Source organism: Gossypium hirsutum, chromosome A06 (assembly GCF_007990345.1).
Source record: "Gossypium hirsutum isolate 1008001.06 chromosome A06, Gossypium_hirsutum_v2.1, whole genome shotgun sequence".
NCBI classification, from domain to species: Eukaryota; Viridiplantae; Streptophyta; class Magnoliopsida; order Malvales; family Malvaceae; genus Gossypium; species Gossypium hirsutum.
The window spans coordinates 126,645,465-126,670,605 of NC_053429.1; the positions used below are offsets into that span (position 1 = coordinate 126,645,465).

Genomic DNA, 25,141 nt, shown 5'->3' on the forward strand with positions numbered 1-25,141 from the left:
AATTATTTAATTTGAAACCGATAATCAAAATTTAAAAAATTATTAATCTACTTTCGACCAAAGTAAATTCAATTATCGACCAAATAAATAAATTAAATCGATGAGATAGAAGTTTAAACACCAGTGACAAACTCCCATCATTAATGGGAGTTAAATGACATTTGCTGGCCCCGTACGAGGGAGGCGATCCATCCGAAATCTACTTTTCTACATAGGCAACAGCATTTAAATATTTTCAATGGATTTATAATAATTTGTGTAATTATACAAATGTTATGAATTTTATAATAATTTATTTGATTTGATAATGTTTCGAGTGATTTACAGTGGATAAATAATTACACAAAACACTAAAAGATTTGCAATAATTTGTATAATTAGATCATGTTTGGTGTAAGTAAATAAAATATTACTAATATTGAAGTAATTTATATAATTAAATAATAATTTGTGTAATTGAAACTTAGAAAAACTAATCCTAGAACTTCCCACTTTCTAAAGGTTAAATCTTGACAATACCACAAGTCCACAACACTAAATGCTTAATTCAGCTGACAAATTGAAACAACTTCTTCATTCATGGTGATAAATGATTTTTCATTTTGTGAATTATGCGACCAAAACTTTATTTTCTTTTAAAATGTTTATCTCTAATTTATATTTTACATATCGTACAAAAAAATTATATTAAATATGAGTGCGAGCAAAACTCGATTCGATAAAAAAAATTTTAATTTCAAGTTAATCAAATTGAGTTATTTGAGTCAATGCAAATAAGTAATTTGAGTTTCAAGTTCTAATCGAGATAAACATTACAACTCGAATAATTCAAAGAACATATTGATGTAAATACCCCATTGGTCTCTCTCTCAACAAAAATTACAAAAATAAAATAATTTTTAAAATTAACAATAGTTATAAAAATTCCGAAATTTATACTTTTTAAAAAATTATAAGGAAATTTAAAAAAAATCTAAAATAATAATTTGGGACCAAAATAAGTTAATTAATGATGAAGTTTATCATACTAAAATTTTCAAATCGAGTTAAATAATAAAATAAGACTCGTTAACTCGATTAACTTGAATTTTTTTCACTTGATTCGATCAAACGCTCACTCGTAATTAGGTAATTCATGTAAGGTACAATCTAATCCGAATAATAGACTTTAATTCCCTAAAATATTTATATCCAAACACATATTCGAATATTAAAAAGCTTAACCTACCATCTCATATACATATCATATCAATGAACAAGTTCAGGAGACGACGACATAAACTAGACTGGTTACCAAATAATGTTATTCAGCACTGCAATATACTAAAGAGCTTTCTTACAATAAAAATATACTCTTAGGGTTGGCGAAGAAATGCTCACCGTATGTTAGTTCGGATTTTGTTAAGTTGCCTCCAATTAGTGTTCCTAAAAATGCTGGAACTCCGTAGATTTAGTTTGAAGTTTTTTCTTCACAATAAGGCATTTATTCTGAACCATCAACTTTAACAGTTTCTTTCATTGCTGTTTCTGTTTAAGAAACATAAAAGGTAAATGCATTAGTTATAAACTTAAGAGTAGGACGTTATTACAAGAAAAAGCAAGCATAATTATGATTTTTAACTATATTGCTCTTAACTTTTTTTTTTTGGCATTCTAATGTTCGACATCTATATCTGTTGAGTGTTGTTGTGTCGGTGTACTTCAAATGGGGTTTATTTCTCTATTTATATGATACGGTTATTGTTCATGGATATGATGTCGTAGGTAAATCCCTATGCATACCAACACATACCCTATTTTACAATTAACATGTTTTTTCTGGACGTGGGTTCGCTTGCATGGTAGCGTGAACCCACATCGCACGAACTAGTGAGGAGATGCAAACACCCCATGTGTGAACCAGGATGCGAACTACGCAAGTCACGGGTCGGGACCCAACCGACCCAACCGGGCAGCCGGATAGCGGGTCTAAAGGGGGTACACCATAACAATATCAAATAGATATCTACATATGAGTGTCGATATGAGCTTCAAAAGAACCTTTAAATACATGGAAAAACTTAGAAAAAAATAAGTGTATCCATCTCAGATACATTCTTGTATCTAACACTCAAACTCGAATCTAAATCACATAAGTTTTTAGCTTGAAAATTTAGTAATGGGAAAAATTAAAGCCCCAATAATGCAAAATAAGGAGAGAATAAATATCTATGATTTTCTATTTGCTAGCAAATATGGAATATGATCTAGGACCGACTCTCTAAATACATAGAAACCTTGAAAATACTTGTCCAACACTAATGTCTAAATACTCATAACTTAACATTATACGTTCGCATCTACAGAAACAAGAATTATGAGCTACAGACTTGTAATAAACTTATTATATATTTATGGTCTTAGTTAAACAAAACAAAATAAGAAGAGGTTAATGGATCTCTTGATTATAAACTGAATAGCACCTTACCTGGGAGTTTGACATTGGCAAGTCCATTTTATGAATAATATCATCCTGCATGAACAATGAGAATAGAAATAATGAGAAATTTTGTTCACTACCAAACTCTCTAGATGGACATGACGTGTTCGAATCCATGTTACCCAGACCATTCATATTTGGACATGAGTACGAGAGTATGATTTTTCAAAGATATTATGAAAAGGAAAAATATTTACCTACATATAACAGATAAGTACACTTGTTTGACACTCACCTCCGAGTTTAGGTAACAAAGGTCCAAACCTATCTAACTTGCCATTAGATACCAACCAAAAATAAGATATCATTTATAAGTCACTTCAATTTTCCATTTCACCCTCATTAAAACAGAAAGCGAAAGGTATGTTAACATGTAAAACAATCGCTTAACTGGCTATATACCTGATTTTCCCAATGCAACCATACATAATTAAGATAAAAGATTGTGTACCTCCCGTATTCCTGAATTTTGCATGACAATACGAAGAACTTTACTAATGATCTTCTTAAGCATTTTCAGATGTGCAGCATGATCGACCATCAGTTCCGAAAGTGACTTGCAAGAATCCTTGAGTGTAGGAACAGTGTGTTCGAAATTGAGGTTTTCCTTAATAGTTTCAGAATGTGATGAATCGCTTTCAACTTCAAGAATTCCAGAATTATTGCCTAGATGATTTATATTACCAAAATGTTCCCCGTTCTTGAATGATGATCCAAGAGAAACAGCTCTCGGCATTGGTGCTCGATGCACAGATAACTTGATACCTGGAAACCTTTTTCACGGCGATTATCAAAGGAGTCATCAACAAAAGGCGTGGATAAACCTTTGATAAATTCAGCTTCTCCAACACCTTCAACTGGAACAGAAGGAGAAATGAACAGTTCACCCGAAGAAACTAAGGCAAACAAATGAAAAGTTCCTCCACAATGTAAATCTGCTGTGAGATCAAGCCCTCCTCTCATAAAATCTTTTTCATGTTCATCAAGCCACCTAGAAAATCTAGCAGCGCTACTTCCTGTGTGTGGCGGAAATTGAGAGCCACAAACATTTGCAGTTCTTGGTGCAGTTTTTGGGGCCTCCTCTATAGGCTCCTGCCTGCTCTGAAGAACTTCTTCCAAAGCAAATTTAATTTTTTCCATTGCTGTACCCTCAGGTTGTTTGCTAAGCATATTACAAAGGCTGTTTAAAGATTCCCTGAATCTTTTATTCTGCTTCAGGAAACGCATTCTTCTTCTACAAGCTCCTAGATGTGTGGGAAGTTTACCAAATGAGACCCTGTCTTCATCATATAGTTTTGCTCCAAGCCCCACAGTTTGTTTTACATATTGGATCACCAATTGCCTTAAAGAAAGACAAATATTCATGCAAAAATGAAGCAATTAGTAAATATACAAAGTGGAAAGAAAATTTCAAAAGGCAAAAAAGGCTACTATTTTTCCATTTTTTAAATTAGTAAAACATTTTTCAGCTAAGGTAGATACACTACTATTATTCACATGCAATAATTAAATGCAAACTTCACCCAAAAGAAAATTCCTTATACCTTTTCCTTTATTAGGGATTGGATTGCATTTTGCCCCCTCTACTCAAGAAATGGGCAAATTAACCCCTATACATTAGATCAAAGAGCAAACCAGTCCTATTAAAATTTCCATCCATTTTTACCTTTATTAACTGGTCCACGTATGTTAGCATGAAATACACTTGACACACCACGTGTAACTGTTTGGTTATTCTGTCAATCACACCAGTTTTTAACAGTAGAAATTGATAAAATTTTTTTCAGAAAGGGCTAACTTGCTCTTTGATCTAATGTACAGAGACTAATTTTCCCATTATTTGAGTGAAGGGCAAAATGCAATCAGGTTCCTAGAATATTTTACAGAAACTTCATTGGAAACATGGAACTGGCATTAATTAATTCATTTTCCTTAGCTGTCAGCGTTTTTTGTCCACTTAAAACTTCTTAGATGTGCCGACTTCAACTTGGAAAATGCCGAATCATTATTAGGGGAATGATACTTGTCAATATTTGCTCCAGGCCTTTCAGAATCCTTTGAATGATCTTCTTCTTGCTGTTCTTGCAACTGACTTTCATGCTTTCGAGGAGAGGCTAATGTAGAATTTTCTTCTCCTATGAAATCTTCATCACTGCCGGCTGATCTAGGAAGGTTTTGCTGAGAAAATGGTTCAGTTTCATTGTCAACTTTTCTATGCTTCAAAGCTCTACATTTTGCAGATCTTTTCCTTTTTCGAGAAAAGGAAGTAATGATCAGGGGTTGGCATTCTGCCCCCTGTGCATTTAATTTTTTAGCTCTTTTACGACGCCGGAGCTTAGAATAATACACACGAAGCACCTGCAACATTTTCAAGGGAGAAATTCTTTAAACAATAAAACAGGGAAGTGTTTTTTTTTTTTCTCAATAAAAATGAAGATTAGTTTTAGTTTTATCAAATTAATAAAAACCATTGAGCAATGGAAAGTAAGACATCAACTAACCTGCTCCATGGTGAGATTTAGGTTCTTTGAAATCTCCTTACATTTTTGGTAAGGAAGTTTTTCATTGAATTTGACCTTGGCTAGAAGTTTCAGTACTGCTGCCTTCTGACCAACAGTCATTCTTCGAACTGAGGCCCATGAACTGTAACCAAAAATCTGTAAAACAATTATTAACAATTACCTTCCATATCTGGGATGTTAACTAAAGCAAGGAAATCATAAGGTCAAGGTTAAAAGTGAAAAACATATAGAAGATTTCTATTTCCTTATTGATGAGGGTCTATATGAACATTTCTCTTTTAAAAATTCCTGAGATACACCAGTCATATAAGTGCAAGAATAAAATGTATGCAAACCTCATGAACAGTGGATCCAGGGAATGCATGTGAAGCATCTTTTAAATCAACCCCAGCATAAGTATATTCCAAAAATTGCCAGTATTCATCAATGGCATCTCTGTTTGAGAGAACAAACTCATGTCTGATCATCTCATCCATAACATGTCTGTCTGGGCAAAGATCAAGAGATCCAAAATTTGAACATGCTATGAGTAATGTTGGTTCCTCTATATAAGGCTTAAGCTCCAGGGAATAGACAGGACTGGCATGCAAAGAAGTGACTCCATCATCAGAACTTCCGCTATTTACCCGCCGAATCAACTATGCATAAGTATCAAAGTTTAGGCTTGATACTAGGAATATATATATATATATAATAAAAGAATATAAAGGAGTTGACTGAAAAAGAATTTGTAAATGAATGATAATTTATGCTTTCAAATCTAAGACAAGTGGTGTACAGCATGTAACAATCTATTAATCATCATAGTATATATAGCTCTATAACAACCAATACAATGTTTACTTTTCCATATATCTAGAAGTAGCACATCGTTGAGTACTAGAATTGTCAAAAATGTTCATTTCATGAATCTAAAAGTAAATAGCATCAACATACATAATCATCTTAATGTTGTTGTTAACTAGATTTGATTCTGTTCTCTCCACAATTCAAGGGTAAGCACTAAGCAGTATGGTTTTGATGTTTACATAATCATCTCAAATTCTTTCATTGGTGAGTCAATCAAGCATGTGATGACCCAAACCATCTATTTAAGAGATTGGTTGGTATCTACACCAAGGCATTAGTATCAAATTCAGATATTCAGAAAGCTAAACCAAACAAGATCCAATAATATGATACATGAAAAATATAGAAACAAAATATTAACATAATAAATATATTTTTAAACGTAAGCAAGGAGTTATACCTTCAGCCGCTGTAAAATAGATACAAGCAAAGAAAGTCTCCTGATAGCTGAAGTATCATATAGCTCATTATACTCTTCATTAGAAAGATCACGTAAATATACTCCCTTCTCAACTATAACAGAAGATCCGACAACTTGAAAGAATAGCTCAAGTGGAATTCCCTTGATAGCTCCTTCAACATCAAATGTGACACAAAGATTATGTAGATCATGATCTTGTCTCCCATATGATAAAACATCATCCCCAGCAGATAAACTACATGCATAGTCCCAGAGAAAACCATGCAACAGCCTTGCTCGAACCATTTTTCCACGTATGTATCCATTAGCCTGCATGGCTTCCATTCTAAGAGTCAGGGAATTTGAACTATATTGAGTTCGAGCTCTTTGTGCATAATCAAATATATGAACTGAGTTATTATTCTTGTTCTTGAATGGGTCATGAGTTCGCTTGTGAAAAGATTTGAGTTTATTACGAATTATACCAATTACTTCAGAAGATAAACTCTGAATAGATGGATGCAGGACCACCTTAACTTTACGGTTAAAGTTAGTATTCATAATCCCATTTAAATCTAGGTGTATACATTTGCAGTGCCCTTCGTTTTCAAGCTTATACAACATTTTGTCTACAGTTCTCCTGCCCATTGTAGTACCTTTGTCTTTCTCTAGATTCACAAGTAACTTATATAGCTCTGATCTCAAGACAATTTTTTCAGCCTGCATTGGTTTACACACAAATGCACACAAGAATAGCAGTTAATTATATTAATCAAATTAGAGGGAAAAAAAACTTATTTCCCTCAAGTGGAGGAGATGAATACCTGTAATCGTTTGAGTATTCTCTGCTCTCTCTGTGTGCTATCAACTGTCGAAAACTGACAGAGTTTAAGCTTCTTCATAGAATGAATTGCTGTGCTTGAAAACGTTGATCTTGTTTCAGGGATTAACTCTTGTGGTTTGCACGTATTGGAGACACTATAGCTTGCCTCACTATCTCTTGGAGAGGAAGAAGAGAGCTTTATTTTATTCTCATGGTTGTTTGTCTTCCAAAGCGTATCACTTTCAAAATTCCAGAGATGGGAGATTTGGACTGATCCATCTAAAATACTAGGATTGCCACCCAAACTTGACTTTTTGTTTGGAATTAGATTAGAAGATTCACTGTTCCTGGATGTCCGAATTCTGTATTCATGGCTCTTATTATGAAGTTCCATCTGCATCGGCATCCCAAATCTACTGCTCACTGAAAAACAGTTTCTGCGATTCGTCTTCTTATTAATTCCAAACCTCTTGCCTACCTGTTTCACAACAAAATTTATGAAAAGGTCTTAGATTTAGAGTAAAACTTTGTACATTTGTAGGAATCTACATTGTGAAAATCTAAAAAGGAGCATAAATGTCACAGAACAGACTGGCAAAGAGAAATTTCTGTTTAGGCAAATAGTTCAGAAAGTATAGTAGATATAACTTATTGGGAGTATGATTGCTAATTGAACTTTTCTATGATTCTTGAAATATAGAGAATAATAAATATAAGACTCTTTGGCAAACCTCTGTAATAAGCATCCCTTTGGATCCTGTAGCATCAATTGTATCGTAAATCTGATGATCAATGGGAAGCTCCACAAGCTGGTTAGCCATTTGACATCTTCCAAATTTGAACTCTTTGCCTTCAACACATCTGGTTGTATTTCGCTCATAATCCAAAGGGCAAAACTTTTTTAGCAAATGTAGGCAAGGCTCATCCTGTAAGAACAAGCATGTTCATGCATAATTTTCAGAAACGGATATCTCCATGAAATAGGAAAAAGTTTGTCGAAACATTGTAAGCAAAACCATCTCACAATTATATCATAGGCATAATGAATGAAAAAATTATACTCTCGAAATAAAACAATCTATAAACTAAACAACAAGAGTACTCTAAATCATAAAATGCAGAAGTTATCAAACTAACCTTCCCATTCACTTTTACAGTAGTCTCCTCTACTAAACCAGCATTTATCAATCTGCAATATATCTATAAGAAAAATTTGCAGATGAAGAAATAGATGGAAACTATTAAGAACAAATCATCAAGATAATTTTAAAACACACACAACATCAACAACAAAAACAACAACAAATGTACTTTCTTCCATTCATGTCTCGCGTTCTGTGACCCAAAATAGCCAAGGTCACGTTTAATACCTGAAATGACAAGAACCTAACAAGAAAAAAAAAAGGAGAATTCAAACAACATCAGTATAATTTATCAAAAAGAAAATAAAGCTATCTGTCAATCTTTTAAGCATAAAAGACCTTGCCATGAGTTTCTTCAAGTTTATCACAGATAGTTTTAATTGATGGTAAATAATCATTTATAAGCACATCCTCCGAATCCTCTTTGCCGATACTTCCTTCATCTTTGGTAACCTCGAATTTCTCTTGAGATCCCAAATGCTTTGCATAACGGTATAAATGAATTAACCTTGTGGCTAACTTTTGTTTGCTGCTTCCTCTTGTTTTCTCAACTGCTTCTTGTCTTACGATTAAGCCTCTTTTCTCAAGCTTCCTTACCACATAGAAAAATCTATTTTCTTCGATTCCAAATTCCTTGCTAAGCTGATTTTGAGTTATTCCATTTGCTCTACAAACATACAATTAAAATATTAATAATAATAACAATAAAAGACATTCATCAGCAATGTCATATCATCCTTTTAATATACAAGATTTCAATCTACATTTGTTGTTTTTACTGTCTGTTGTTAATATCACACCTATTTCAGATTTGGTATAGTTGGAATATATAACACAATGGAATATTCAACACAAACAGCTACAAACGAGGATTTTGTCATTCACAGACGTTAACTACTTCCAATTTTGAATTATTTTAAACGTTAATAACTAAACTCTTTTTAGTGATCTTTTTATATAGATTTTCAGCCTTTTATTTTTGAAGAAAAATCAAAAAGAGTATCCAAACGGAATCACAGCTAATAATCACCAAAATTTAAAAAGAACCTGAAGTTAAAGCAAAATTGAAGAAGAATTAAAGGAACAATATTCAAATTAACCTTGCAGAGGCAATGCGTTGAAGAACGAATCTTTGTTGATTAACCTCTTTTTCTCCATCTCCAAAAGAAAAATCATAAACACCTAAAAAATTATCACATAATTTGTTCTTAGCAACAACAATTAAATCCAGCTTTTCCGTATCCTCAAAGCGTCGAACCAAAGGATCATTGTGATCGTAAACACGATCACGCTTTCGGAACTGAACCGCCGGAATTTCGAGTAGGTTAGCCCATAAGGCTCGTCTAATTTCGACGCTCAAACCGAGCTTCGAACAGAGAGAAGATAATGCAACGCCATCACGACCTTTTGAACAGATTTCTTCGAGAGCTGATGATATGATGGCATCCATCGATTGGAATTTTCGGCTGTGATCAACACAACAGTTTTTTTCTTTGAAGAAATTGAATTCAAAGGGCGAATGTAATGGAGAATTGGCGGGAAGTGACGCCGACGTGGGAGAAAGCGGTTAAAAGGAGTATAGAGTACAACTCTAAACAGGAGGCGACTGCGAATCGGGTACCCGAAATAAAAAATTAAATAACATTTTTATTTTTATATTAATTCTTATAATTAAAATTAAATAAAGGTTAAATCACTATTTGGGACCTGAACTTGGTAACTTTTTTCACATTATGGCCTGAACTCTTTTTTTGTCCAAATTAAGCCCTAAACTTGGTAATTATTTCCATATTGGGGTTTGAACTAGGCAACTGTTTTCACATTAGGGTTTAAACTTTTTTTTCTAAATTAGTTCTTGAACTTGGCAATTGTTCCCATATTAGAGCCTTTAAATTGGCAATTACTCGTCTGAACTTTAAGGTTTTCAAGGATTAACTTAAAAAAAAAGTTTAAGCCCTAATGTGAAAACAATTACCAAATTTAAGGCTTAACTTGGATAAAAAAAACTTAGGCGCAAAAAGTTATTTAAACCTTTACGTAATTCATTGAATAAAGAGCTGAAATTAAAAAAAAAGTACACTCAAAATTCAAAAAATTATAAAACATTAAAAAAATAAAAATGACTTTGAATTTAAAAAAATATTCATAAAAATAAAAAAAAATATCATAAATTACATGTGAAAATAAAAAATTTAATAAGGGTATTAGATTTTAGTTTATTTGAAATTTTACGAAATTAGTAAATTATTAAAATTACATTTATTCAAACTATGAAAAATATTAAAATTATGAAAAATAAAATATAGATAATGACAATGTATCATGGGCAAAGGGGAGTAAACTATATCTATTTATAGACTTGTAAAACCAGATTCTAATACAATGAGTGTAGTAAGATTGCAACACCTTATTCTAATCAATATTAAATAAATGAAGTTTAATAAAGTTGAAAAATATTATTCTAAAATAAAATAAAAGAAATGTAGTTCTATATAAATTTTACTTTTATTTTATTTTATCACTGTATTTTATTTTAATAAGAATTCGGATCACTCAATTTTAACGTAAACAAATCCATAGACTTTAAGGTAGAAAAATCTCAACTACTATTTCAAGAGAATATTATTTTATTTAGATAAAATCATAAATACATCTATTTCTCTAAAAATTTCTTTCGCCCAACAAAAATATCCGAAGTTTTGTGAAATCTACTAAATTGGGTTAACCCAAATCACTTTAAATACAAGAAGTCAAATGGGCGAATTGATTCAAGTGAAGAGAAAGGGTTGAACTGGTAATATCTATTTTTTTTGGAAAAAGAGATAAGATATTTCGACACAATGACATCTTGATACCACGAGGAACAAGTAAAATAAACTCTTGAAGAATAAAAAAATGAAAATTTGAATCTATGTCCAATGGATCACACCTACTAAGAAAAAGTATTTTATTTTAGTTCGACCTGTAATCCCATATGAAATATCGGATAGTCTGAATTTAACAACACTCTTCCTCCAAGATCCATTTCGAGAAAAAGATAATATGCAACTTCGAGCTGTCAATTATATCCTGTATGAAAATGGCAAATCGATTCGAAGAATTTCTAATACAAGGATTCAACTAGTGCGGACTTGTTTAGTGTTGAGTTGAGACCAATACAACGAAAGTTCTTCCACCGAAGAGGTCTATACTTCCTTTGTTGAAGTAAGGACAAATGATCTAATTCGATATTTTCTAAAAATCGACTTAGTGAAAATTCAATCTTTTTAAATAATAAAAGAAATGATCCGTCATGTTCAAAACTGTAAGAATTGTCTGTTTGTGGTGTGTGTTTAACTGTAATTCATTTTTTTATTAAAGATATGTAATTTGTATAAAAAATAAGCACTCAAAATAAATAAATCATCTTTTATAATACGGTTCACCAAAGTCAATTTAATTAAAAAGTACAATATAAAAATTGTTTTTATTTAACTATAAAATAAGGGTAAATTGCACGTAAGTCTCTAAACTATTAGAAAATTTAACTAAACTTTAAAAAGTTACAAAATAGTCATTGGATTATTTAAAAAATTTTGTTTGAGTAATTAGACTATAAAAATTGCCGTTGTATGGTCTTCTCCGTAGAGGTATTCAAACAATTGATTCGGTTATTAATCGAACGGAACTAGTATTAATCGAATTAATCGAATTGTATAATCATTTAATAGTTAATCGAAATTTATATTTTTTTTGTTTTTTTATTAAAACAAATATAAAACATATAAAAAATACATTGATGATGTTCATTTGTCTTGAAAATTAACTGAATTAACCGAAAAATTAAGCCTTAAAACACTACATAATTATTAAGTTCGGTTAATTATCTGATTTCGAACCGAATTAACCGATAATGAAATTCCAAAAAATCATTGACCGACCTTCGATCAAACTAAGTTCGACTACCGACCGATTAACTAAATTAGATCGGTTCAGTCGGTTAATTAGATTTTAATCGAAATATGAACACACCTACTTCTCCATTCACACCACCAACACCAACTGAAAACTTTCGTTTTCCTCTTCTTGTATGATTTAGTTTTTTTTTATGGAATAACTTTGAATGTCATAAATCTGTAAACTAAAATTTGAATAGTTTTCTTATCCAATCTCCAACATTGATCATAAGATCAACTTAAATCTAAATTATGTTTGTTTACTCATTAATAAGTACCGTTTGTTGAATCGCCGCTTAAAACTCGTCAGTTAGGCTTGTAAGAAAAAAAAACTTAACAATTCAATAACTTAAATGAAAACTTTCAAATAATTTAATGACTATATTGTAAAATTATGAAATTAAGTAACCAAAATATAAACTTACAATAATTCAATACCCTTTAATTTAATTTAATTAAAAATTATATTTTTAAAAATATAAAAATTTCAATGCAAAACTGGAAAGCAATTGGAATAGATGAATACTATCATAAAAATTTTAATTTAATTTGATGTGACTAATCAATTTAAAATTTTAAAATTATGAAGAAATTAGGTATTTAATTTTTTATGTAACGATAAGATTAATTATATTTTTTTCCTCTCAAAACAAACAGAAAAGCAATTAAAAAATTAGGTGACGTCAGATCCCTCGTGCGGCCAAACCCTAAACCTTCCCACTTTTTTTTTCTTCCTACCTAACCGAATAAAATTTAAAAAGAAAAAAAAAATTCTATTTTTCTTGCTCTCTTCATCAATTTAGAACATAATTTATTTTCCTCCTTTATTTTCCTTTTTTCTTTTCCATTGCTTTGAATAAATTTGCTGTGATCTTTGAAAATCATGGCTTACGCATCTCGTATCATCAATCACTCTAAAAAGGTACCCAATTCACGATTCGTTACTTGTATGTATGGATAATGGATGTATGTATGGATGACTTTGAGTCAGTCCTAGATTCAAATTCGTTTATAGATCATGGTCGAATTGTAGCTTTTTATTTATGTTTTTTTTTTTAGCTTTGTTATTTGTTCTGAATTTCTGTTATTACAGTTAAGGAATGTTCCTAACTTATTGCGGCAAGATCATGCTGTTTTGGTTCGTTGCTTTTCCAATGGAGCACAATCCTCTGTTTGTAAAATTGAAGGTACATAATGCTATCCAGATAGTTTTCTTACTTGTTTCTCATGTATGTTAGGGTGGAAAACTTAAAAGAATTGAACATATGAATGTTGGGCTTGTACCTGTATCTGATACTCACACTTGAGTCCGAGTAGCATAAATATCAAGCTTTCTACAATCATTAAGCATAAGAGCTATTTTGTGTTTTATTCAGCTAAGTAGACAATCAAAAGCCTCCCAGTTAGATGGTTTTATTGAAGGTTTTATCATATCTTGTAAGGTTTGCTTATATTTCTTGCTAGGTTCACTCGTACCAACCGGCTGGTTTACTAATTTTTACTTTTTAACTTGTAATTGTATTTAGTGAGAGGTAATAATTTGTCAGTTTTCTGAAAGCATAATGGAGTCGATAAAATTTTGGTTATGCAGCTGCAGAAAGAGAGAGGGTATCCAAGTTTGTTGCATGTAACCATGTAAGTGCCTCCTCTTTTTATCATGGGTGGAGCAATAATTAGTGTAGCATTTTTGTTTCATAATTTTCCTTTTTCTTTGCTGCAGACTATGCTCTGCTTGTGTATTACATTCTTGATTGAATTCAAGACTTGGTTTGCCAATACTAGCTGTTCCACATCTTGTTATGCAGGTATCATCTGGTTTACCTAGGAACAATTGTTCTAGGGCAATAATGAGATTGGGAATTCCAACAGTTGGTGTGGCATACAGCAGAGAGCTCACATGGTATTCATTCCAGCATTTTTTGTGATCTTATTGGAAAATTTTACTATTTCCTAGTAATGGCTTTTTAATCATTTCAAGCATCTAAACATTTTCCCTCTATCCATTATCAGTTCTCAGGTACAGTCAAGGAGAGGATTTGCATCAGATGCAGGTATAGATTATTGCTTTAAATGTCATAGGTTGTACTGGTATCTTCTACTTTGTATTCTCTGAAGGAGCCTATTTTTTAAATTGTGAAAAGATGTGCACTGACTAGTGATTACAACAAGAATGTGTGTTTAACTTATGAACCTACTAACTTCATGCCAAATGCTAATTTGTGACTTTATTGATGAGCTGTAATATTATATTATTCTTAATTCCTTCTGTGGCTTGTTCAATACCCTTCTTTATGGGACAGCTCAGATGATAGGAATGTAGTTTATGGGTAATAAATTTGTGTAATATGAAGCTTGTTTATCTGGTTTCTGAATAATAAGTAATGTGACTGCACTATATTTAAGAAGCAAGGCATTATTACTATAGTTCATTCTTCTTCTCTCTTTTACAAGGCATTGCTATAGAACCTTTCTTTATTACTATTTTTGTTGTTCTAGTTTTATCACTTAGGTTATGCTGGATTGATGTAGCATATTTAGATTTTTCAAGTTGTTTTCACCAGTATATAGGTTTGTTATATTTATGGCTGAGAACATGGCAGTTGAAATGATGTTTAAAAAGTGTTTTAAGTTGAACCCTGTGCATCGGTTCAAGGGTTTTACATTGTTTATTAACTGTTTCATCATTTTTTGTTGCATGACATACTCAATATTGCTAATATTATAAAGTTTCAAGCCTCCCTCCTCACCAAGAGATCGGAATGCCTTCACTCTCTCCCACAATGACAGAGGTGTGAACTGTTCTAGATCTTTGCAAAATATCATAAAATATTTTGTGGTTTTCTTTTAAGTTTTCCATTTATGCAGGGAAATATTGCTAGATGGTTGAAGAAAGAGGGTGATAAAGTGAATCCTGGCGAAGTGCTGTGCGAAGTTGAAACTGTAAGGTTTTCTCCTGTCCAGATAAAATTTCTTCATTTACTTTGCTCTTATCAGAAGCCAGTATTTTATTTTACAACTTTGTTTATTGTTTGAAGGATAAAGCAACCGTTGAGATGGAATGCATGGAAGAAGGTTACCTTGCCAAGATTATAAAGGGAGATGGATCAAAAGAAATCAAAGTTGGTGAGGTAATGATTTTGTGGCAGTCATGTGCACATATTTATCTTTCTTTGGTCCTCCCTTTTGTGGATAGGGGAGTTTGTATGACTAGTAAATAAAGAAGCAGCATCTTGGCTTTGTATTAGATCTTCTGTCTGTTGCTCTTTTGCTACCAGAATCAAATACAATTTATGTCAATATTTGTGCAGTTAATATTATTTATTTGTTCTTGTGTAGATAATTGCCATCACCGTTGAAGAGGAGGAGGATATTGCAAAGTTCAAGGACTATAGTCCTTCAACATCAGATTCTGGTGCTCCTGCAGCAAAGGAGCCAGCAGCTCCTCCACCTAAGCAGGAGCCTGTTCAACAACCAGTTAGTTCACCAGAGGCTAAGTCCAAGCCCTGTTCACCTCCTTCGGAAGATCGTCTTTTTGCAAGTCCACTTGCAAGAAAAATGGCTGAAGATCACAAGGTCAGTTATATTATATATGAGTGCCGTAACTGGGATTTTCTTGTTGAGAGAAAAGTCGTTACTATAAGGATAGATTATAGAATCATTTATATCAATCTCTTTTAACATTTCTCCACTCCTTTGGATAAAAATATAGGTACCTCTCTCTAGTATCAAAGGAACAGGTCCTGATGGGCGCATTGTGAAGGCTGATATTGAAGATTACTTAGGTATCATATTTAAATTTCTGCAGCATAACCAATGCTGTTGCAAATTTTGACCCTGATGAGTAATGCTATATAGTAAAGAATGGCTCTTCCCCCCTCCAACAAATCCTTTTGCCTTTTCAGTATCTTCAATAGTATTGGTTTCTGTATTACTGTCACTGCTTGTGATTACTGGGGTGGTTTCACTTTATTGTAGCTTCACGTGGGAAGGATGTTTCAGCACCAACACCTAAGACAAAGGATGGAAAACTTGAAGCTCTAGATTATGTAGATATCCCTCATTCTCAGATAAGAAAGGTTAGTTAAAAATTGTCATTATTTTTATAATTTTAATGAAAGTCCAAAGTTGTTAAGCATTTATGGTACATGGGCTTTATTCTATGCATCTACTTCTTAGTAGATGGTCCCCTTTGTAGAATTTATGCATTTGATTTTGTTTTTGTGATAATCTGCATTAAATTTGAAAGGTAACCGTGCTACACGGCGGGATTTAGAAGATGTAATTAATTTTTTTCTCAATTACTGTTCTGTTATGATGGTATTTATTTGATTTATGTGACGCGTTTGATAAATGTGTATTTTCTGAACTTCAATTAGTAAGGAAAAGAAATAGGTATACCAATAACATTTTTTTTATCTCAGCAATGTTTGAGGAACAATTTTCCTATTTTTAATTTTTAAAATACAAATTAGTTGAGTTTTTGCTTCAACAAGAAGCATATGACTTTCCAATAAGTTTGTTATTATTATTTTTTTGTAAGCTTTAGTAGAGTGTTGTAATTTTTTTTTTTAATTTGAAGAATGATTTGAATTTTTTTCTAAATACAATCCTCCCAGCCTAACCCCCAAGTACACCAAGGTCAGATAGGCATCATCTACTTACAGATTGGTTTTTCAAATTTTTTGAAATCTCACAATACCCTTAGTAATTCTCAAAATACCTTTTCTTGATCTTTCTGAAGATCATCTCTGTGCGAATAGTTTGACATTTGTAGGTTACTTTAATGATATACATTAGAAAAATCAACATGTAGTGTTAAATTTTCGAAAAGTTTAAGGTAAATAAATCTGTAGAAAACGTACCCAAAACATGGTCCCATGAGAATTCCAGTCTCACTGGTTCCAATGAATTGGGTAGAAGCACCCTCCAATCATAGGCCTAAGGCAAGAGTGTGTCAAAAAGGATTGGCAACTTTAAATAGCACAAAATGAGTGGGTATTGATATATAGAGGTTACATATTTTATTATTATTTTGCCTATCATTTATCACTGCTGTTTTTTCTACCCTAATCTCACAAAACTAAAAGCTGGAAACCCTTCTAAAATAACCATCCTTGTGGCACTCTTAAATGACCCTAAAATTGCCTGAGTCAGAAATCAACTTACTATTAAATAGCAAAGTTCCAAATTTGACCATTTTTGCATGAGAATACAGAGAAGTCGGTATCTTTTAACTTCTTTGTTGTCTCCTCATTTCAATGTCAATTACTTTGTTTCTTTTATAATAATGTGCTTTGTGAGTCTAATTTCTGCTATCATTTTTGACAGGTCACTGCATCAGGCTTATTAATCTCAAAGCAGACCATCCCACATTACTATTTAACAGTGGATACATGTGTTGACAAACTTCTGAAGTAATATTGCTTTGATCTGTAAAAGTATCATGGACGTCCTTGTACTAAGAGTCAGATTGCATTTTTCCCCCTCTAATAAAAAACCTGACTAATTTGCTCTTTGCTCTTTGATTTAACTTATAGGGACTAATTTGCCCATTTTTTGAGTAGGGGAGGCAAAATGCAATCTGACTTCAAGATACTTTTACCTGCTTTGATCTTTTAAATGGTATGCAATTATATGATATATCTGATAATTTTGAATTGTTTCTTTGCATGCAGTTTGCGAAGCCAACTCAACTCATTACAGGAAGCTTCAGGCGGGAAGCGTATTTCTGTCAATGATCTTGTAATCAAGGTAAACAACTTTCCTTCTGTTTTTTTTTTCTTTTGTTTTTCCCTTGAAGTTCAAGGTTGACAACTTTCAATACGTTTAATTGTCGAGCTTTGAGATGTTTGAAGTGGTTCCTCATTTGTTGCTTTTGATGTGGTCCAAGGTTTTTCCTATAGGTTTTTGTGAAATGGCAAGTGGTTATTATAATGTTGATTTCACATGGCAATTCTTGATCAAGTTCATGCCTTGTTACATGTATTTGCTTTTTCGTCCATATTAACCTTCAATCATTACATGAAATTACATAACCATTTCTCAAATCATTGTTTTCTTTTGGAAATATTTAATTCAAATGTAGTCTGAAATGAATGCTTTCACGTAAATGGTAATATACTGCTTCTGCAGAGAAGAAATTAGTGCATATTTGATTTTTCCTAACTAAACCGCCATTAGAATATTGCAATTTTCATTTAAGATACTTAGAAGTCTTTTTTGACTGCAGGCTGCTGCATTGGCTCTCCGGAAGGTTCCTCAGTGCAATAGTTCATGGACAGATGACTATATTCGCCAGTGAGTATATATTTACTGACAAACCGATCAATTCACTAGTGATAAACCGATAATGCATATCATTATGACTCATCTTCTTCTGCTTCTAACCCAGGTATAACAATGTCAATATTAATGTAGCAGTGCAGACAGAAAATGGACTTTATGTCCCTGTGATCAGGGTGCGCAATCATTTCAACTTATTGCTGTTTTCCTCATTCTGTCCGTGCTTTTCTAGTTTAACTGATCCCTTTATTTTACGTATTGCAGAATGCAGATAAGAAAGGATTGTCCTCAATTTCTTTGGAGGTCAAGCAGTTGGCACAAAAAGCCAAAGAAAATAGCCTAAAACCCGAAGATTATGAGGTAAATAATTATGGATAGGATAGTATGATAGTGTCATTGGATCTATATGGATTATATACATGTCGGGTTTTGTCTCTTTGCAGGGCGGTACGTTTACAGTTTCTAACTTGGGAGGGCCCTTTGGTATCAAGCAATTTTGTGCCATAATTAATCCTCCTCAATCAGGAATCCTCGCTGTTGGGTCTGGTAAGATTTTCCCTTAAATTTTCCCAACTCAAGTCATATTCACTCCTCCTTCGTAATCACTGGAATTCACTGTGTACAGCTGAGAAAAGGGTTATCACTAGCTCCGGTCCCGAGCAGTTCCAGTTTGCATCGTTCATGTCCGTAACACTAAGCTGTGATCATCGTGTCATCGACGGTACATAGTTCTAGACTCCCAGTAATAAATGATTAAGCCAAGTTAAAACATCGAACATCATCTCAGTGTCCTTTAGGCACACAAATCTAATTAACTCGACTTACTGTTCTCTTAGGTGCAATTGGTGCTGAATGGCTTAAAGCTTTCAAAGGCTACATTGAGAATCCGGAATCAATGTTGCTCTAAATCAACCGGTGATTCTGGCTTTTCTTTTTGGTTTTAGACACATTTCCCTGCTATGATTATTTTCACAATGGGGCGTTGAGTGCATTACACATATTCCGAATCGATTTTTGTCACACCGAATTAATATTTTTCGGGAATAAGGAAGAAGGATCGATAGACAATCGAGGAACTGGAGTTCACCTCACATAGAATGTAATAACCCCCATTTCACATAGGTCCCTTATACTGTGAATAAAACTTGGAAATGATTTTTCGGGTATAGGCAATTGCTAAACCCATCACATTTTCATTGCTTTTTCTTAACTATAATCAGAATGCTTCCACTTTGTTATGATTTAGCATCATTATTCTTTTCTTTGTTTGAATCAACAACTCCTAAGACCGAGAAATTAAATCTAGAAAATCGTATACTTATTCGAACAGTAGTTTAGATATGTAATATTTTTCCAATAATAAACAAAACTCTCAAAATTTCGTGTTACTACAAATATATTTCTCTCATTATAATACTTACTATAAATTTTGTAATGGATTATGCAACAAAAATTACAATATATTACTCGATTGTATCATTTATTATTGCCTGCATAATATTTTGTGTAAAGTAGTGTTATCACAAAAAATTTCACCTTAAATATTACCTAAATACACAAATTATTACGTCTCACCCTGATGTATGCTACACGAAAATACACATTCTATTTTAATATTTTTCATAACATAAAATTACATTTTCACCCTTATTTTGATAAGTATTAGTTCAAATAGTTTAATTATGTCTTAACTAAAGTTCAAGTTTAAAAATTAATTCTCGATTAAATTCAAATCGTGTATTAAATCTCAAATTTTAAGTCAAATTCAAGTTTATAATTACTCAAGTGTAGCTTGGTTATATATATTTATATGCTATTAAATTTTGAATTGGTATTTGGTACTTTAGTAGTATTTTTTGTTATAAGTAGCGTTGAAAATTTGACATTTATCTCTTTTTTAATATTTTACATAATCTATAGGACACTTCTCAATTTCCTCTACACAAGCATAGCTAGGATATTGACAAGTATTTTATATGATTATAGTAAAATATTAAAAAATAAATATTTAAAAACACAAATAGTAATTTTTAAATTACTTATAAAATAAAAAAATACATTAATAATGTATCAAATAGTAATTTTATAAAATTTAATAATTACCATGAACAATAAAGCTAGTTTTTTTCAACCGGTTGGACCTAAACTTAGGTAAGAGAAAGTGAAAGGCTGGGCTTGATCCGGCTGATGAAACATTTTAGTCATAAAAGTCAACAAGTTTTCCTAAGCATGTGCTGGGACACACGCAATACTTTCAATGGATATGGACTACACGTCATCAACACAGTCACCCTCACGGAAACCGGTTTAAATCCTCTGCATCACCGCCTACGTTATACAAAATACAAATAATCCAAACATTGGAATTAACAAAGTGAAATTAAATAAAGAGAAAAATCACTATTTGAATTTAATTTGGCTACAACTTTTATGTTAGAATTTGAAGTTTTTTTTCTAAATTAGCCTTTAAATTTGATCATTATTTTCATATAGAAGCTTAAATTAAGTAAATGTTTTTATATTGTTGAATTTTTTTTTAAATTAGTCCTTGAACTTGACAATATTACCAAGTTGAATCACCAAAGCTTTCTTTAATAAAGTGTTAAAAATTTAATATTTTCAATAATTTAGACACATTTGATAGCCCACAGTGAAAATTAAAAACTACTGTTTTCTATTATAAATAGTAGAAAATGATAAGTAGATAGGCACTATTCTGTATTAAATTTTAAACAATTTACCCAACAAAGTTTATAATTTAAATTTAACACTTATTTTTCAATTTATTAAACATAGCTTAACAACGGTTAAGTTTAGAGACTAAATTAGAAAGAAAAAAAATTTAGATCCTAATATGACAATAATTACTAAATTCAAACTAAAAAAATTTAAATAAAAATCTAATCAAATCGACCTCTCGAATCTCGAGACATAAACAACTCTAGTGCAAATTCACAAACCTACTAAGTTATCAATGGGTGAAATTTGATTCATCTTAGAGAACCAACCGCAGAGAATTAAAAACCATACGGATAAAAGCTTTAAAATAATGATATATACACATACATATACCTAATCTATAACCGACACTTGTCAGTTTCCCCTTCTTTTACTGTACAACAAATTCTCTTCCTACCTCAAATCTTTCACCGTTAATTTCCGGTCACCCACTTCTTTAAATAACCCTATTTTTTCCCTTCAGTTTTTCTATTCTATATTTTTAAACTTCATTTGTCACTATTTTGCTCTCTCACTCTTGCGAGATCCGAACTCACCGGAGTTCCGTCGCCGGCGGGGACGACGATGGTCGAGTCTCCCGTTAGCTGATTAATAGAAATCGTATATGTTCTAAATTCGATCGATTAATCAATCTCTTTTTCTTTTATCCCCGAAAGGAAATGATAGATCCCTGTGCTGTAATTAACGTTCGATCCAAAACCTGGTTTCGCAAGAGAAAAAAATCCCGTTCATAATTTTCATTGTGACGGTGGTGTTGGGCTTTTCTCTATTTGTATAGTTTCAATGTTAATTTCTTGATTTTTTTTTGTATATATTTCCGATCATACATATATAGGTAGATATATTGCTTCTTCTTTTTAAAATTTTTTGGGTATTTTTAGGGTTAGGGTTTTTTCGAGTCTTTGAAAGTGGCAAAGATGAATATAAGTGCGGCCGAGGAAGAATCGGCGCAAGAGATTCATATTCCGGCTGATATAGATTGGGAAATGCTTGATAAATCCAAGTTTTTCTTCTTAGGTGCGGCGTTATTTTCCGGCGTATCGGCGACCCTTTATCCCGTAGTTTTAGTCAAAACACGGCAGCAGGTTGCTCAAGTAAAACTTTCCGGCATCAGAACGGCGTTTTCCATCGTTAAACATGGCGGTTTCCAGGGATTATACCGAGGTTTCGGCACTTCATTAATGGGAACAATCCCAGCTCGAGCACTTTACATGGCTGCCCTTGAAGTAACCAAAAGTAATGTAGGGAGCACCACTGTTAAATTAGGGTTTCCTGAACCAACGGCAGCGGCGATAGCTAATGCGGTCGCCGGATTAACCGCCGCGATGGTGGCTCAACTTGTTTGGACCCCAATTGATGTGGTTAGCCAAAGGCTAATGGTTCAAAGTAGCCCATCACAATGTAGATATGTAAATGGGATTGATGCCTTTAGGAAAATAGTGAACTCACATGGTCCAAAGGGATTATATAGAGGCTTCGGTATATCAATTTTAACATATGCACCATCAAATGCAGTATGGTGGGCATCTTACTCAGTTGCTCAAAGACTTGTTTGGGGAGGCATTGGATGTTACTTAAAAGGCGGCGGGGATGAAACAATTCGGCCTGATTCAAAGACGGTAATGGCGGTTCAAGGAGCGAGTGCGGCAATGGCAGGTGGGATATCGGCATTGATCACAATGCCGCTCGATACTATCAAGACCCGGTTACAGGTCTTAGACGGAGAAGAGAACCGGCTGCGCGGACCGACAATCGGGCAAACCGTGAGGAATTTGGTTAAAGAAGGAGGATGGCTTGCTTGTTATAGAGGATTGGGACCAAGGTGGGCTTCAATGTCAATATCTGCAACAACAATGATCACTACTTATGAGTTTTTGAAACGATTATCAGCTAAGAACCAAGAGGGCTTGTTGTAAATGAAGATCAATAGGCTATGTTACTCAAATACGGGTAAATATTCAATACAGAAAATGAAGAGTTTGAGCAATATATAACCAAAAAAAAAATGGAAAAACATGTTTTTTTTTTTTTTGCTTTGGGTTCTTTGATTTTTGTCTAAATTATGCTTTGATATATATATATATAACTTTAAGTCTAGCCTTGGTTTTTGTTGGTGAATGTAAATGTGGTTGCAGGTTTAAATATAAAATATACTTCCTCTACACTAGTTACCCTTTGGATGAACTTATGGTTTATAAAGGATTTTAAGAAATTGTGAAATTTTTTTTATGTTATTTAGATTCATATGTTAATATTTTTTTTTAAATATAGGTTTATTATAATATCATTTGTTTAATTATACGGATAGTAAGCGAATTCTTTTTATTAATTTAAGTTCGATTTAAAAATTATATAAATCGATAATGACGATAGGAATGATAGTAAATTAATAAAAAAAATAAGAACATGTTGATTTTACATAGAAAATATCACAGATAAAAAGAGAAATTTACTAATATTGAAAAATGATAATATGCATAGTTTTTAAGGTTAATCAACTCATCTAATAGAAGTAGTTCGGCCCTTAGACATTCGTCCCCATAAATTAGAGGTGATCATGGGTTAAGCTAGGTCCAAACAAAATTTTAAGCCCATTTATTAGTTTTGGGCCTAATTTGGCCCAAAAATTTGTCCAAGCCTGATGGGAATAAAAATGCTAAAATTAGGGCTCGACCTGGCCTGCTCATATTATTAAAAAAATATATTATATATTTTTACATAATTTTTAAATATATATAATAATAATAAATACTAAAAATATTAAAATAAATATTTCCGAACAAGTTGAAAATAAATTTTAAAAATATGTATACTTAAATAATACAATTATAGATGCAACTTAACAAAAAAATGTCTCTAAAATAATAACAAAATTAACAATAAAACAAATGTTATAGTGTTATACGATATTCAAATAATAATAACAAAATTGTAGCAATATAATAGTGAAATGGTAGCAAAATAAAAAAAATACCATTAAAATGACAAAAAAATACAAATTTTTTTGTCATTTAGTGAATTCGAGTCAAGTTAGACTTGGGCCAAAAATGTCTTACCTGAAGCTCGACCCATTTTAAAATAGACCTTATTTTTTCCCAAAACCCATTTTTCGGGCTAATATTTTTGCCCAAAGCCTCCCACTTTCAGGCGGGCATTTCGGTCGAGCACAAATATCTAATTTTGTCTTTCTATTTTATTTCTTTAACAAATAAATTGTACATCGAACTTTCTAAACCTGGTTAAACAGGATTCGGATCACATAACTCTAATAATATATATATAATCTAAATTTCAAAGTTTTGACAAAATACTATAATTATTGGAACGAAAACTTCTCAGTAATAGGAATGACCGAAGAGAAAGTAGATAAGTTGTCACTAAGCTAATAGTTGGCAAATTCTCGTGTTAACATTAGATATCTATATTATTTAATAATTTGATTCAGTGCCAATGGCTTAAATTTAACTGTAAAATTATCAAAAATTCATTATTTAATTTTAAAAAACTGTACATCTAATAAAATTTAAACTTAAAATATCATTGCCTTTACCATGTCAACTTCATCGTTTCAACCTAATCGGTATATGATTATCATATCAAACTTTTATAATATATTGCATAATTTTTTTTCAATTAGGTAAATCATAATTTAGTAAATATATATTTAAAGAAAATGCTTTTATTTTTAAAATTTTTATACGTTCAAAGAAGTTTTGAAAGAATATGTTTACGAGACTAAGTTTGCTCAATTGATTTCAAAACTTTCATGTATTTAACAAGTATCTTATAAATAAATTATATTTGGAAGGATATGAGAAATAAGAATTTGCAGAATCATTTTATTTTTCACTAATTAGTTATTTGTTTTAGAAAAGAATATATATTATTCAAATTCAAGAGTTAGTACTCACACACAAACAATAAGGATATACTCACGTTACATATATTACATTCAAAAAAAAGCTATTGA

General features: G+C 32.0%; 3 protein-coding genes across 4 annotated transcripts; 2 read left to right on the top strand and 1 right to left on the bottom strand.

Moving 5' to 3' along the window:
• Positions 1–1,146: 1,146 nt before the first annotated feature.
• LOC121230835 (uncharacterized) lies at positions 1,147–9,838 on the bottom strand. 2 transcript variants are annotated; one of them, XM_041116308.1, is made up of 12 exons: positions 9,316–9,838; positions 8,555–8,882; positions 8,385–8,459; positions 8,211–8,273; positions 7,805–7,999; positions 7,075–7,551; positions 6,251–6,970; positions 5,337–5,639; positions 4,981–5,136; positions 2,931–4,837; positions 2,468–2,512; positions 1,147–1,527 (listed from the first exon to the last, which is right to left on the bottom strand). In XM_041116308.1, the coding sequence occupies exons 1-10, from the start codon at positions 9,663–9,665 to the stop codon at positions 4,412–4,414; spliced, it is 3,093 nt and encodes a 1,030-aa protein (XP_040972242.1). In that variant the 5' UTR covers positions 9,666–9,838; the 3' UTR covers positions 1,147–1,527; positions 2,468–2,512; positions 2,931–4,411. The 2 variants fall into 2 exon arrangements, with proteins under 2 accessions (XP_040972242.1, XP_040972241.1); XM_041116307.1 differs by having other exon boundaries at positions 2,468–4,837; positions 9,316–9,823.
• A 3,013-nt stretch (positions 9,839–12,851) lies between these two features.
• On the top strand, positions 12,852–19,670 carry LOC121230836 (dihydrolipoyllysine-residue acetyltransferase component 2 of pyruvate dehydrogenase complex, mitochondrial). The gene is made up of 19 exons (XM_041116309.1): positions 12,852–13,072; positions 13,244–13,337; positions 13,742–13,785; positions 13,956–14,050; positions 14,161–14,201; positions 14,878–14,939; positions 15,016–15,090; positions 15,186–15,278; positions 15,487–15,723; positions 15,860–15,932; positions 16,126–16,226; positions 17,479–17,564; positions 17,826–17,901; positions 18,380–18,447; positions 18,542–18,608; positions 18,697–18,792; positions 18,876–18,978; positions 19,058–19,153; positions 19,269–19,670. The coding sequence occupies exons 1-19, from the start codon at positions 13,034–13,036 to the stop codon at positions 19,337–19,339; spliced, it is 1,617 nt and encodes a 538-aa protein (XP_040972243.1). The 5' UTR covers positions 12,852–13,033; the 3' UTR covers positions 19,340–19,670.
• Positions 19,671–21,639: 1,969 nt separating this feature from the next.
• Positions 21,640–23,268, top strand: LOC121230837 (solute carrier family 25 member 44). The gene has a single exon (XM_041116310.1). It carries the CDS (start codon positions 22,089–22,091, stop codon positions 23,085–23,087), a length of 999 nt encoding a protein of 332 aa, XP_040972244.1. The 5' UTR covers positions 21,640–22,088; the 3' UTR covers positions 23,088–23,268.
• Positions 23,269–25,141: the final 1,873 nt, after the last annotated feature.

Coding starts and splice junctions, on each gene's coding strand:
- LOC121230835 (XM_041116308.1), bottom strand. CDS start 9,665: ATGGATGCCATCATATCATCAGCTCTCGAAGAAATCTGTTCAAAAGGT. Junction 8,460..8,554: donor TTGAAGAAACTCATGGCAAG/GTCTTTTATGCT, acceptor TTTTCTTGTTAG/GTTCTTGTCATTTCAGGTAT. Junction 6,971..7,074: donor GAATACTCAAACGATTACAG/GTATTCATCTCC, acceptor AAACCAATGCAG/GCTGAAAAAATTGTCTTGAG.
- LOC121230836 (XM_041116309.1), top strand. CDS start 13,034: ATGGCTTACGCATCTCGTATCATCAATCACTCTAAAAAG. Junction 15,091..15,185: donor TGCTGTGCGAAGTTGAAACT/GTAAGGTTTTCT, acceptor TATTGTTTGAAG/GATAAAGCAACCGTTGAGAT. Junction 17,565..17,825: donor TGTGTTGACAAACTTCTGAA/GTAATATTGCTT, acceptor CTTTGCATGCAG/TTTGCGAAGCCAACTCAACT.
- LOC121230837 (XM_041116310.1), top strand. CDS start 22,089: ATGAATATAAGTGCGGCCGAGGAAGAATCGGCGCAAGAGATTCATATT.